This window comes from Hypanus sabinus, chromosome 25, assembly GCF_030144855.1.
Source record: "Hypanus sabinus isolate sHypSab1 chromosome 25, sHypSab1.hap1, whole genome shotgun sequence".
NCBI lineage: Eukaryota > Metazoa > Chordata > Chondrichthyes > Myliobatiformes > Dasyatidae > Hypanus > Hypanus sabinus.
In genome coordinates, this window is record NC_082730.1 from 15,193,172 (window position 1) to 15,208,965 (window position 15,794).

The following is a 15,794-nucleotide window of genomic DNA, read 5'->3' on the forward strand; positions in this document are numbered from 1 at the left end:
AGTAATTTAGAGAAAAATTCAGTTAAATCACCGGACTCAACTTTTTCGGGAATTCCGATGATGCGCAAATTCTGTCTGCGAGAACGATTTTCAAGATCAGTAATTTTAAACTTGTACTGATCTAAAGTTTTAGCAGTCGACTCTATCTTCTTCTCTAACACTTCAATTATACGTGCTTTTTCACAAATTGATTGTTCAAGAGTCGTGATCTTATTTCCATGCTGTTGAACCTCTAACGCCTGCGACTGAAACTTAGTTTCAAGCGATTTAACAACTCCTTCAAGATCGGATATTTTCGAAGTAATCCTCCTTTCAAAACTTAACAGTTTACTGTCCAATTTACCTTCTAGTCTGCCTTCCAGAGCCGCAAATTTAGCATCCAGTTTATTGTCCAATTTACTTTCCATAGCCGCAAATTTAACATCCAGTTTAGTGTCCAAAAGACCAACAATTGCGTCGATGGATACAGGATCCTTAGCCGATTTCTTACTTGTAGCCATTTTAGGTTTGACAAGATTAGATCAACTATTATTTTAGGAAAAAAGGGTCAATCAAAGGTAGCAACTCATATGATTAAGTTCGAAAAGGTCTAATTAAAGGGTGATTATAGTTAAAAAAATAAAGAGCGCCTAAAAGGCAGATGCTTACGCCGCCATCTTGAAACTCCACCCCCCCTCACTGTGATTTCTAATGCTCGCAAAGCAACTTCTGCTCAGGTGTGCCTCGTGGTGAGCCCCCACCCTCGCACTAATTTCAAACCGGTGTTTTCCCACAAGACGTGGCGAAACCGGATGTGACGTCATCGCATGCTGATATATTTTACAGGCAATGAATATACTTTAAACACTTCTAATTCTAACTAGAAAATACTAACAAATGAATTACTAAGCGAAAATATTATAAACTAAATAACTGCCATAAAGGCAACACACACTTAGTCCAGCGATTATAGAGCATACAGATTTTGGACCTCCGGAAAGTGTCCACAGATGGGTGATTGATAAGTTTGTGACCTAAGGCAGAAGGGGATGAGTTATACAGCTCTCCTTACATGCACATACAGGTCAACGTTTGAGTGATTATGCAGAAAGTTTGAAGTTAATAACATCTCCTTCTACAGTAGGCCATGAACTTATCAATCACTCACATAAGTTATTAACTGATGAGTAAAGACCTTTCTGATCCAGATGGGATTTTGACAGTCTGGTAGTTGAACTTTATTATTGATATGTTGTTCGTCGTTATTATAATTATTATTATTGATACATCTTTTTATAATTCCAGATATAATAAATTGAATTTAAGTGCTCAGTGTATCCTAACAGTTACTGAAATGACACATAAATTTCTAGACACTAAAGTACCAATGACCAGATCCAAAGGGCACAGCTTCAGACATCATGAGGGGTTTCTCAGTGAAGTTTATAAACTTGTCTAAAGAAACTCACACTCACACACACACACTCACACACACACACACACACACACACACACACACTCTCTCACGCACACTCACACATACACACACACACACACACACTCTCTCACACACACTCACACACACACACACACACACACACTCTCTCACACACACTCACACACACACACACACACACACACACACTCTCTCACACACACTCACACACACACACACACACACACACACACACACACACACACTCTCTCACACACACTCACACACACACACACACACACACACACACACACACACACACACACACACACACACACTCTCTCACGCACACTCACACATACCATTTGAAAGGCCAACATGTTTGGGGTAATTGAAAGTTCAATACTGCCGCTCTCTCTCAGTACTGCCCTGGGTTGCATTAAGATGTTCCTTTCCCGTCAAATCTAAAAATGGCTCCCTGAGTTTCAGGTGCATTGTGGGCAGAGGAATCAGTAAGAGGAGTTGTGGGAAGAGCGATCACAATCGATTGTCACTATGAAGAAAAGTACCGCTCCCACACAAAGTATTGGTGCCATGGATGGACTTTCCAATGTTCAGTTTTAGTGGAAACAAATGGGCAACACGGACGGAGTCGACGAGTGTCAATCACAGATAACCCGGAACGGGGAATATTTACTGTTACTATGGAGGATCTTCACTCTGGAGATACAGGATGGTACAGCTGTGGAATTATAACACCAGTTTCTGATCCGATGTTTAGTGTACATCTACAAGTATCTGATGGTAGGTTTCTCAGGGATTGACTTTGTGCCTTCCATAAAGTAAGTGTCTCATGATCTTTGTCCAGACTCTGTCCATCCCTCACCATCTCTGCATTCATATCAGTGCCAAATGTTTCCCTCTGTAAGGCAGGTCACTGAACCCAGTAATAACTTCAATCTCTCCTGAAAGCCACCATACTTGTGATGTACAGTATCTCACAAGTTGCTGCCTTTCAACAATTAGTGACCACTTTAATTAGGTCCCACCTATACATAATTAAGTGGCCACTGAGTGTATGTTCATGGTCTTTTGCTTCTGTGGCCCATCTACTTTGAAGTTCGACCTGCACTTTCAGATGCTCATCAGCACACTGCAGTCATAATGCCTGATTATCTGAATTCCTGTCACCTATCTGTCTGCATGAACCAGTCTGTCCATTCTCCTCTCACATCTCTCATTAACAAGGCATTTTTGTTCACAGAATTGCTGCTCTCTAGATGTTTTTTTCATTTTGTTCATACCATTTCTGGTAAAATCTAGAGACAGTTGAGTATGTAAATCCCAGGAGATCAGTAGATCTTGAGATATTTAAGCTACTCTGTCTGGTGCCAGCATGGTCAGAGTCACTCAGATCACATTACCTTCTCATTCTGATGTTTGGCCTAAGCAATGACGGAACCTCCTGACCAGGTCTGAATGCTTTTATAGGCTGAGAGGCTACCACATAATTGACACATTAGATAGAAACATAGAAAATCCTACAACACAATACATGCCCTTTGGCCCACAATGCTATGCTGAACATGTACTTACTTTAGAAATTACTTCAGCTAACCAAATAACAGCTTAACTCTATTTTTCTAAGCTCCATGGACATATCCAGGAGTCTCTTAAAAGACCCTATCATATCTGCCTCCACACGCGTAGCTGGCAGACCATTCCATGCATTCAGCACTCTCTGTCTAAAAAAGTTAACCCTGACATCTCCTCTGTACCTCCTTCCAAGCACCTTAAGACTATGCCCTATAATGTTAGTCATTACAGCCCTGGGAAAAAGCTTCTGACTATCCACACAATCAATGCCTGTCATCATCTTATACACCTTTATCAGGTTGCCTCTCATTCTCTGGCAATCAAAGGAGAAAACGCCAAGTTCACTCAACCTATTCTCAGAAGGCGTGCTCGCCAATCCAGGCAACATCCTTATAAATCTCCTCTGCACCCTTTCTATGGTTTCCATATCCACCCTGTAGTGAGGTGACCAGAATGAGCACAGTACTCCAAGTGGAGTCTGACCAGGGTCCTAAATAGCTGTAACATTACCACTTGGCTCTTGAACTCAATCACATGATTGTTGAAGGCCAATACCCCGTACGTCTTCTTAACCACACTGTCAACCCGTGCAGCAGCTTTGAGTGTCCTATGGACTCAGACCACAAGATCCCTCTGATCCTCCACACTGCCAGTAGTCTTACCGTTAATACTATATTCTGCCATCATATTTTCAATTGGCTTTGTACACCATGGTTCCTGTACCCTACCATCCTTTCCCTGTCTCAATGAAATGTGCCGGTGATATTTGCATTAATGGCCAGGTGAACATTTGTACCTAATAAAATGGCAGAAAAGTGATTTTCAGATGTTCTTTCAGTGTCTGAATGTTAAATTCTTTCCCACAGAACCTGTGTCAGTTCCTGTGCTTCGATACCTGTCACCAGCAAATGTCTCACGTCTCGGGGGCTCTGTGTCAGTTTCCTGTGAGTCCTTCCAGGGATCCCTTCCCATTCACTACACGTGGCATGAAAAAACCTCATCTGGGTATCGATCTATCTCAGACAGCAAAGAACTGACTCTACATTGTCAATCCTTTAACCACCAACACCATCAATATTACTGCAGTGCCTCGAATCAGCTTGGAAGAAAATCCAGTGGAATGGTTAACGTGACAGTGTTCAACATCAGAGAGATCTGCAGTTATGTGACCGAAATCAATGGCACCAGTAAGTTCTAATTTCAAGGGAGGATACATTTAAATATTTATTTTTGTTACTCTGTTACTGCTGCTCTTATACGTCTAGTGAGGGTAAGGAAATTCTGTGCTTTGTATAAGCTGCACATTGTAGCCTTCATGGGGTTGAAATAAAGTGCAGTGAACAGTTAAGTCTGGTACTTCCTCCTGGAAGATGTGGAGCATCTCAGGCATAGTTGGACTTGCACACCCAGAGAAATTGAAAGCATTCCATCCATATTCCTCTTTATGGTTTGGAAAGACTAGAATAAGTGTTGAGTTGTGAGACAGTGACACTCTCATAAAAGCAAAAGGAGTGACTTATAATAATGAAAATATTGGTGGGAATGACAGAAATTGGGCAATGTCAGGGGGCAGGAGTGAGTGTGGTTGCTATTACTAAGCAGAACATGCTTGGGAAGCTGAGAGATCTGCAGATAGATAAGTCACATGGACCCCAGACGGTCTACACCCCAAGGTTCTGAAAGAGTCATATAAAGAAATTGTGGAGGCATTAGTGGTGACCTTTCAAGAATAACTAGAGTTTGGAATATTCAAAGGACTGGAAAATTGGGAATATCATCCCACTCTATAAGAAAGGAGGGAGCAAAAGAGAGGAAATTGTCGACCAGTTTGCAAGACATCAGTGGTTGGGAAGGTATTGGAGTCCATTATTATGAATAAAATTTTGGGATACTTGAAGGTATATGATATGATCAAATATGGTTTCCTTATGGGGAAATCATACCTGAAAAATCAGCCTCAGAATGCAAGGACATAACTTTATTTTATTTCTTTCCCGATAGAGTACAGAGTAGGTCACAACACCAAAGGAACCCTTGACAAACCCAATTAACTGTAACTTAATAACAGGGCTATCTGCAAAGAGCAATTCACCTAATCAGTCTGTCTTTGTACTGTGGGAGGAAAGAGGACCACACAGGGAGACAACGTACATTCCACATGGAGGATGTACAGACTCCGTTCATTTAGAACAAAGATAAGGAGGAATTTCAGTAGCCAGGGTGTGATGAATCTGTGGAATTTGATACCGTACATGGCTTTTGAGGCCACGTCATTGGGTATAATTAAAGTGTAGCTTAATAGTTTATTGATTAGGAAAGGTATTAAAGATTATGGGGAGAAATCAGGAGAATGAAATTGAATGGGATAATAAAACAGCCTTGATGGAATAAATAAATCAGCCTTGATGGAATAGTGGAGCAGACTGTAGGGGCCAAATGGCCTAATTCTCCTCCTGTGTCTTGTGGTCTCACTGTCTTTGGTCGACTCTAGCTTGTGACTATCTGAGCAGCCCAGGTAAATTACTAATTGCTGAAACTGAGTTTCTGGTTGTTGAATAGAAAACCTCACTCACTTTGAGACATGAGCAGGGAATCCATTCCTTCTATTTGAGTTTATGTACAATAAGACTGTTGTATTTCATGACTACAACAAGGAAAATAAACCTTCAAATCCCTTTTAAAACACTAAAGGAATGCCAGTCCAAGGCGAGGGATGGGCCGCTGTATAGCTTGCTGCACCGCGAGGTTTACTTGTCTTTACACTGAATTGAAGCTGTGGCTTGCAATTAACGGGCTCCTGAATTATTTAGAATGATGACTGGCTTCTTGTCTGTGGCCTCAGTATTGTGAATTTCAATTCCAAATGGTATTTCCTGCTTTGATTTGCTCTTTTTTCTGCATATTGTGTGTTTGACAGTCTTTTTTAAAAATGTGTTTGATTGTTTTTTTTGTTCTATGGTTGCCTGGAAGGAGGTAAATCTCAAGGTTGTACATGGTATAAATTTTTTAATAACAAATGTAGTTTGTAATTTGAATTTTGAAATTGAAGTGCAATCTGATTGGCTGTGATTCCATAAGCTGTCACATCTATGCAATGAAATAGAATTCTGAACTTAACCTTTCAGAAGTGTGTTCCAGTTTAGAGAGGATGCTGTAGAGTTAGAGTTATAGGTTATGGAATGAGGAGTTTCACACCAACTCATCCATGCTGACATCAGTGTCTTCCTGAGCTTCACGCATTTCCCTGCAATTGGCCTCTGTCCTTCTAAAACTTCCCTGTACATGAACTTGTCCAAATGTATTTTAAATAGTGTATTTGTACCCATGTCTCACACTTCCTCTGGCAGCCTTCTCCACGCACGCACTGCTGTGTGTGGAAAACACTGCCCCTCCAGGCTCTCTGAGAATTTCCCCTCACTCCTTAAGCTGAGGGTCTCTAGTTTTTGACTCTCCTACCCTGGAATAAAGACAGTGATTATCCACCATACCTTTGTCAACAAAATAAAGTAACACAATAAAATCCATGTAAAACCACACATAACAAAGAATGAAAAACAACCAATATGCAAAAGATGACAAATCGTGCTAATAAAAAATATGTAAACAAATATTGCATATAACATCAGAGGCAGAGTCCCTGAAAGTGAGTTCAGAGCTGCAGAGTCAGTTCGGAGCTAAGGCGAGTGAGAACAATCCCGGAGCCTGATTACTGCAGGACGACAACCATTGATGAACCCTGTGGTGTGGGATCCAAGAGTCCTGCACCTTCCACCTGATGGTATTACCGAGAAGAGCGGGAGATGGGTCAAATGCAAGCAGACAGGACAGGCTCAGGTGGGGGGGAATTTGCTGGCACTGAGTAATGGGCTGAACACCGGCTCATTTTCAAGGTCCTCTAGTAAACTTACACAACTCTTTCCACTATCCACCACACCGCAGTGTCATCCATAATGTAGAAACCATGTCATCTGCATTTTTATTCCAAATTATTAATATCGATGACAAATAAGAGTGATTAAGAAATAACAGCACTAATCCCAATGACACACCACTGGTGATAAAGTCTGAACTTGTCAGAAAACCAACACTCCACCACCACAATCCTTCCACCAAGCCTATTAGGTATCCATCCAGCTAGCCTACCGTGAGATTTCACATTGCAGTTCAGTCGACCTTGTACAGTATGGTCATCAGCCTTGCTAAACTCAACTGCAAATTCTAAGTTCTTGTCCTCATTAGTTCCTTTGATCATCTCTCAAAAACAGAGCTCAGACAAATATTTTTGAGTGATGATGTCCCATGCACAAAATCATGTTCACTATCCAAAATCAGATCTTGTTTTGGCAAATTCGGGTAGATCCTGTCTCACAAAATCACCTCCAGTAATTTACCCACCACTGATCTTGTGCTCGCCTGCCTGGAATGGGACTGGATCAGTAATCTACTGACTCAGAAATGTGGAAACACACTGAGACATTAGTGGGCAGTGACAATGATGATTCCAATCAAATAAAAACCATTACTTGTGGAGAGCTGTGAGCACAAGATGAGGGATGATGCTGTTGTCTTCTCAGTCAATGTGGAATTCTATTATACCAATTGACAGTGTAGCAGATTCCTTGGCACACAGAGATAGCTTTAAATAAAATATTTTTATTTTTTATTATCGTGGTTGCATTTTGCATAGAACGGGTGAACCCAACTGCAGGACACTGGCACGGAGATAGAGTTGGGATACAGACGAGGGCACGAGCGTGGCTGGAGCTAATCGGCAAATGGGAGGATGAACAGAAAGGCAGGCGGCAGGCAATGCTTCTCTTGACACGGGGAGACAGAGTTAACACAGGCAAACCACTGTGCTGATCCAAAACTTAGAATACAGAATCCTCAGTGGCTGGGAACATGAATTAACACACTGGCTGAAACAACGATCTGGTGATGAGTGGATGCAAAGCCGGGGTACTTATGCTGTTAGTTTAGATGGGAATCAGGTGTGTCACAATCAAGGCACTGGGAGAACACAGGGAAAAGGGAATTAGGAGAATATGAGGAATCAACGGTGGGGACTGTGACAGTACCCTCCACTCAATGGGAGCCTCCAAGTGAACCACCAGGCTTGTCCGGATTGTCGCGATGGAAGTTTTGGATGAGGGAGGGGTCTAAGATGAAGGAGCAGGGGATCCGGGTGTGCTCCTCTGGATCCTATCCCTCCCAATCGACGAGGACTGGAAACCCCTGCCTTGGTGGCGCACATCCAGTATTCGCCAGACCGTTTAAGCTGGGTAATCATTGATGACCCGGGCAGGTGGAGGGGGTTCGGCAGGAGAGCACAAAGGGCTGAGAAACACAGGTTGCAGTTGGGAGATGTGGAACGTGGGATGAATGCAGATGCATCTGGGTAGCTTGAGTTTGACCACCGAGGGGTCGATGAAGCTCTTGATTTCGAATGTTCCGAGGTAACAAGGTGTGAGTTTCTTGGATTTGGTTTCAAGGGGGATGTCACTTGAAGAGAGCCAGACCTTATGACCAGGCTGATAGGTGGATACTGGAATCCGGGTGCGATTTGTGATACTCCGGTTCTGGTCAGCGGAGCAGAGCAGGGCCGAGTGAGCATCCCTCCAGACCTTGCGGCACCGGCGGAGATGGGCCTGAACTGAAGGCACAGCGATGCCATCTTCGGGCAGGAGAAGGAGGGGTTGATAGCCTAGGAAACATTCGAAAGGGGACATACCGGTGGTGGCGCTGGTCAGGGAGTTGTGGGCATACTCAATTCAAGTGAGATGTGTGCTCCAGGATGACGGGTTACCGATGGAAATGCAGCACAGTGCTGCTTCCAAATCCTGATTGGCTAGCTCCATCTGACCATTAGTCTGTGGATGGAAACTGGAAGTCATACTTAGTGAAGCTCCGAAGGCTTGTCAGAAGGATTTCCAGACTTGGGAGATGAATTGGGGGCTCCGGTCAGAAACGATGTCAGAGGGAATTCCATGAAGGCAGAAGACATGTTGGACAAGGAGGTCAGCAGTTTCACGGGCCGTAGGGAGTTTGGGAAGGGCTTTGGAAAAACGGTCCACCACGGTGAGTATAGCTGTGTTACCACACGAAGGGGGTAGACCTGTGACAAAATTGAGAGCTATGTGGGACCAAGGATGGCCAGGGACCGGTAGGGGATGAAGCAGCCCATCAGGTGCCCAAAGGGATTTCCTTTCCACAGGCACACACAATACAGGCGGAGATGGAGCGATTGTCAGCATCTATGGTGGCCACCAGAAATGTCGCTTCAAAAAGGACAGGGCTCGACCAATTCCAGGATGGCAGGCAAACCGGAAAGTATGCCCCCACTAGAGAACCTGAGAACGGACAGTGGAAGGCATGAAGTGGCTACCGGGGGGGGGGGGGGTCCATTGCCTGGGTCATGTTGAGTCCATTGGGCCTCTCTATCTACGGACTCAATCTCCCAGGTGAGGGCAGCCACGACACAGGATGATGGAAGAATGGTATTGGGATTGAAAGGGTCCTCCTCGGAGACGTACTGACAAGAGAGAGTATCTGGCTTCACGTTCTTGAAACCAAGATGGTAGGTGAGGGTGAAATTGAAGTGGATAAAAAACAGTGCCCAATGGGCTTGGCGGGAATTGAGGCATTCAGCTGTCTGAATGTATGCCAGTTTCTTATGATCTGTCCAAACAATGAATGGGTGTTCTGCTCCCTCCAGCCAGTGCCTCTCCTCTTCCAAGGTGAATTTGATGGCCAGCAACTCACGGTTCCCAATGTCGTAGTTCCATTCAGCAGGGATAGACAGCGAGAGAAGAAGGCGCAGGGATGGAGCTTTTGGTCCAGGACAGAGCATTGAGAGGACCACCCCCACCCCAGTGTCGGAGGCGTCCACTTCATCTATGAACTGGTGAGGTGGGTCAGGCTGGACCAGGATGGGAGCGGAGGTGAAACGCCTCTTAATCTCTGAGAAGGCTGAGTCCGCTTCGGTGGTCCAGTGGAAGAGGGTCGCAGGAGAGGTGAGATGAGTAAGGGGCGCTGCCACCCGGCTGTAGTCCCTAATGAAGTGACAGTAGAAACTGGTGAATCCCAGAAATTGCTGGAGTTGTTTAAGCGTCGTGGGTTTCGGATCCGCCCTCACCTGCCCACTCTCAATGATATACCCCAGGAAACTGATGGAGTGGGCATGGAATTCACACTTCTCAGCCTTAACAAATAGTTTGTTATCCAAAAGCCTCTGAAGAACCTGGCAGACATGATGGGTGTGCACATGGAGGTAACAGGAGAAGATTAGGATATTGTCCAGATAAACAAAAACAAATCGATTGATGAAGTCCCTAAGTACATCATTGAACAGAGCCTGGAACACCGTGGGAGCACTGGATAGGCCAAAAGGCATCACAAGGTATTCAAAATGACCGAGGGGTTGTTAAAGGCTGTCTTCCATTCATCTCGCTCCCGTGTCCTGACCAGGTGATAGGCATTCCGCAAGTCCAATTTAGAGAATACTGTGGCTCCAAGAAGCCGCTCGAATGCAGAGTTGAAAAGGGGCAGGGGATACTTATTCTTTATGGTAATGTTGTTCAGGCCATGGTAGTCAATGCTTGGGTGTAGCGATCCTTCTTCCTTCTCCACAAAGAAGAAACCAGCGCCTACAGGGGAAGATGAGTATCAGATGATGACAGCCGCGAGCGAGTCATTTACGTACATCTCCATAGCTACTCATTCTGGTCTGGACAGTTTGTACAGCCGACTGGTGGGTAACGAGGCTCGGGGGAGAAGGTCAATTGCACAATCATAAGGGCAATGTGGAGGCAGAGAGAGGGCCTTTTGCTTACTAAACACCTCTCCAAGATCATGATATTCTACAGGAACGGTGGGCAAGTCGGGGGGCTCAGAGGCGGACAAAGTCGCAATGACCACCACTGGGGGAGGGGCTGATTACAGGCAAGCGGAATGGCAGAACAAGCTCCAGTTGACTATCTTCTCGGTGGACCAGTCGATGTGGGGGTTATGACGACTTAGCCAGAGTGGCTGAGAACTAAAGGGGCTTGAGGAGAGGAAATTAAGTTGAATCGCACCTGTTCCTGATGGTTTCCGGAGAGAAGGAGAAGCAGGGGTTCAGTGCAGTGTATGACTCAGTGTAGGAGTCTACCGTTCAGTGCCCGAGCATCCCACAGCGTATACAGAGGCTCACGAGGAATACCAGCTTGGAGGGCTAGGTTTTCGTCCATGAAGTTTCACTCTGCATCAGAGTCCACTAGCACCAGCAGAGGCGAGGACAGATGGTTGTAACACAGAGTGGCTTGAAGCTGCATCCGGGGTCTGGGAACAAAAGGGAAGGTTCTCTGGCTCACCAGGGACCCCCGTTACTGGTGAGCATTCTCTTTTGACCAAAGGGTGCAGGTGGCAAGGAAGTGGCCGGACTGACCGCAATATGGGCACTCGCCCGCTCATTCTCCGGAGACATTCAGTGGGAGAAAGGTGGGTCCACACCAGCTGCATTGGTTCCTCTTCTGGAGCAGTTGAAATGGCAAGGCTGGGAGCTTCTTGAGGTGCAGAAGGAGGAGAGAGGCTTGTTCTGCCGGGAGGCGCTAAAGAACGCCGAGAAGTGACCAAAGGTGGTGGACGACCAGTTCTCTCTCTATGGCGCTCTCAGAGGTGATTGTCCAACCTGGTGGCCAGGGAGATCAAGGAATCCAAGCTGTCGGAGTTCTCTCGTCATCAACTCATCCTTCACAAGGATGCAGAGTCCATTCAGAAAAAGAACCAGGAGCGACTTATCGTTCTACCCCGAGTCGGCTGCTAACGTCCAGAACTCCACTGAATATTCAGCAACACTGCGGGAGCCCTAGCAGAGAATGGGTAACCATACAACAATTACAGCATGGAAAAAGGCCCTTCTAGTCCGTGCCAAACACTTACTCTCAGCTAGTCCCACCTACCTACACTCAGCCCATAACCCTCCATTCCTTTCCTGTTGTTAAGGATCCGGCCTGAACACGGAGTCGAAGGGCCGCTGCAGATAGCCCTGGACCACGACATCCCTTAATTTCTGCCTCCTTTCACCTGGCCATGTGGGTTTTGACCCAGCCACTTTCCTGATTGGACTTTCGCCAATTATCCACTTATCTCCTCACCAGCACCCAGCTGTTTCTGTTTTCACTCATTACCCGGTCCATTTAAACCCTGCCTTGACTCACATTCTCTGCCAGTTTGTCCCAGCTCTGACCTGAGTCACTCTAGCCTGCCATTGCGACTACTGCCACTGATTTTGCTGAACTCTGTGTTTCTGGATTTTGCCTGTTTTGGAACCTGATTTTTGCCTGTGCGCTCTGACTCGTCTGCCCTCGCCGGACTGCCTTTCTCGGGTTAGACCTCCGCCTGCCATTCTGGATTCGTGCCTGCCTCCTATTTATGAAAGACTGTTGACCTTATGCTCCCTAATAAATCCTGGTAAAGGAGCATTTGTTGGCCTGCACTTGAGTCCTACCATAACCTGACCCCTCCTGACACCTGTCCATATACCTATCCAATTTTACTTTAAATGACAATATCAAACCTGCCTCTACCACATCTACTGGAAGCTCATTCCACACAGCTACCACTCTCTGAGTAAAGAAATTCCTCCTTGTATTACCCCTAAACTTTTGCCCCTTAACTCACAACTCATGTCCTCTTGTTTGAATCTCCCCTACTCTCAATGGAAAAAGACTGTCCACGTCAACTCTATCTATTCCCCTCATAATTTTAAATACCTCTATCAAGTCCCCCCTTAACCTTCTCTGCTCCAAAGAATAAAGACCTAACTTGTTCAACCTTTCCCTGTAACGTGGGTGCTGAAACCCAGGTAACATTCTTGTAAGTCTCCTCTGTACTCTCTATTTTGTTGACATCTTTCCTGGAATTCGGTGACCAGAACTGTACACAATACTCCAAATTTGGCCTCACCACTGCCTTGTACAATTTTAACATTACAACCCAACTCCAATGTTCTGATTTACAAAGCTTTCTTCACCCTATCCACATGAGATTCCACCTTCAGGGACCTATGCACCATTATTTCTAGATCACTCTGTTCTACTGCATTCCTCAATGCCCTACCACTTACCATGTATGTCCAATTTTGATTAGTCCTACCAAAATGGAGCACCTCATACTTATCAGCATTAAACTCCATCTGCCATCTTTCCGCCCACTCTTCTAACTGGCCTAAATCTCTCTGCAAGCTTTGAAAACCTACTTCATTATCCACAACGCCACAATCTTAGTATCAACTGCATACTTACTAATCCAATTTATCACCGCATCATCCAGATCATTAATGTACATGACAAACAACATTGGACCCAGTACAGATCCCTGAGGCACGCCACTAGTCACCAGCCTCCAACCCAACAAACAGTTAACCACCACTACTCTCTGACATCTCCCACCTAGCCACTGTTGAATCCATTTCACTACTTTAATATTAATACCTAATGATTGAACCTTCCTAACTAACCTGCTGTGTGGAACCTTGTCAAAGGCCTTACTGAAGTCCATATAGACAACATCCACTGCTTTATCCCTGTCAACTTTCCGAGTTTTTTTCATTCAAAAAATTCAGTAAGATTTGTCAAACATGACCTTCCACACACAAGTCCATGTTGACTGTTCCTAATCAGCCCCTGTCTATCCAGATAATTGTACATACCATCTCTAAGAATACTTTCCATTAATTTACCCAACACTGACGTCAAACTGACAGGCCAAAAATTGCTTGATTTACTCGTAGAACCCTTTTAAAACTATGGAACCACATGAGCAATACACCAATCCTCCGGCACCATCCCCGTTTCTAATGACATTTGAAATATTTCTGTCAGAGCCCCTGCTATTTCTACACTAACTTCCCTGAAGTAGACATTTGGCAGCGTCTTTACCTCGGACGGGGTGATCGAAGATTTTTCTCATTTCCGCAATGAAACTGCTGGAAGAGGAGCAAGTATCTGGTTGGTTGTCACAAACTGCTGCGGCCCACGCTAATGCGCTCCCCCGCAGCAACCTCATGACATAAGCAATTTTAGACTTATCTGTGGAGTAAGTCGACGACTGCTGTTCATATACCAGGGAGCGCTGAAGGAGGAAACCCCAGCACTTCCCCAATTCTCCCTCGTAGTGCTCTGGCTCTGGTATGTGAGGCTCTCGGGGCGGGGGTGTAAGTGAATTTTGGGCGGTTGCCGCTACAGGCTGTCTGGGCTGGCTAGGCTGGGTTCCAGGAGTGGGTTGAGTAATATGAGTGGAGACACGGTCCATCGGTTCCCGATCTGTGTGACGTGAGCAGATGGGGATCTCCATGACCTCCAGGAGGAGTTGGTTGTGCTGTCCTAGTAGGGAACCCTGTCTGGCAAGGGTTTGTTGAATATTATTATATCCATTGGGTCCATGGTGGCAAGACTGTGCTGTTGCGTAGAACAGATGAACCCAAACGCAGGACATTGGCACGGAGTTAGAGTTGGGATGCAGATGAGGGCATGAGCATGACTGGAGTTGAATAGCAAACAGGAGGATGAACAGAAAGGCAGATGGCAGGCAATGCTTCCCTTGACATGGAGGGACAGAGATAACACAGGCAAACCATTGTGCTGAAAGAAAACTTAGAATACACAATCCTAAGTGGCCGGGAACGTGAATTACCACACTGGCTGAAACAACGATCTGGTGATGAGTGGACGCAAAGCCGGAGTATTTATGCACCAGGTTTAGATGAGAATCAGGTGCCACAATCAAGGAGCCCGGGAGTACAGGGGGAAAAGGGAATTAGGAGAATATGAGGGATCAACAGTCAGGAACATGACATTGCATTTCTTTTGTGTCAGATCCAATGTGATAATAATTTTGTTCTCCTTTACACTTGTGTACAGTAAATGACATGAAATAATCTAGAATCTTGCATCTCCCTGTGTTGATTTGATTTTACCTGTGCATTTTCTGAGAAACTTCTCCTTCAGTTTCAGGTGCTTTATGGGCAGAAGATAAAGTAAGAGGTGTTGTGGGAAGAACAGTCACAATCAATTGTCACTATGCACCAATGTACCGTTCACACACAAAGTACTTCTGCCACATGTGGAGTCGCCAATGCACATCATTAGTGACTACAAATGGGACAAATGAGCAGTATGGAAGTACGACAATCCGAGATAACACATTCCAGGGAATATTTACTGTTACTATGGAGCATCTTTTCTCTAATGATAAAGGAATTTACAGATGTGGAATTACAACATCTGGCAATCATCCAGTGTTTGACGTGCATCTACAAGTATCTGACGGTAGGTTTCTCATTGATTGACTTGATGCCTCCACTGAAATGTCTGATTCATATTTTCTCTGGGAACAGTCAGTGCAGCAGGAATATCCTGACACTCCACAACAGTACAGAGCCCTGCAGCGAGTTGACAAGGGTAAAGAAACCCCTGTCATGTTGCTCTCACGCAGTGTAGGGTCTAACCCACTGATGGGACATCAATTTCCAGGGGAAAGCTCAGTGTATTTTCCTGCCTCTGAACTCCATGAAATGACACTGTCAGAGGAGGAGGCCTTTGCTATCCTGAGGATCTATCCCCAGGGCCTGCTAAGGTGTTCCCTTGGACCTCATGGGAGACACGTGCAGAAAATACCTGGGCCCTTACAAACATATTTAAACTATTCTTAGCAACAGGATAGGTACCCAAGGATCAGAGAGTAGCCAATGTTGTTCTGCTGCTTAAAAAAGGCTCTAAGCATAAATTAAGAAATTGTAGGGCAG

General features: G+C 45.1%; 1 protein-coding gene across 2 annotated transcripts in view; it reads left to right on the forward strand.

Moving 5' to 3' along the window:
- LOC132381038 (Fc receptor-like protein 5) overlaps positions 1 to 15,794 on the forward strand; it is a 74,782-nt gene that overhangs the window by 24,696 nt on the left and 34,292 nt on the right. For both annotated transcript variants that reach the window (XM_059950151.1, XM_059950150.1), the window contains 3 exons: positions 1,898 to 2,218; positions 3,877 to 4,197; positions 14,998 to 15,318. In XM_059950151.1, the coding sequence (XP_059806134.1) occupies positions 1,898 to 2,218; positions 3,877 to 4,197; positions 14,998 to 15,318 (963 nt within the window). The remainder of the gene's footprint in view (positions 1 to 1,897; positions 2,219 to 3,876; positions 4,198 to 14,997; positions 15,319 to 15,794) is intronic.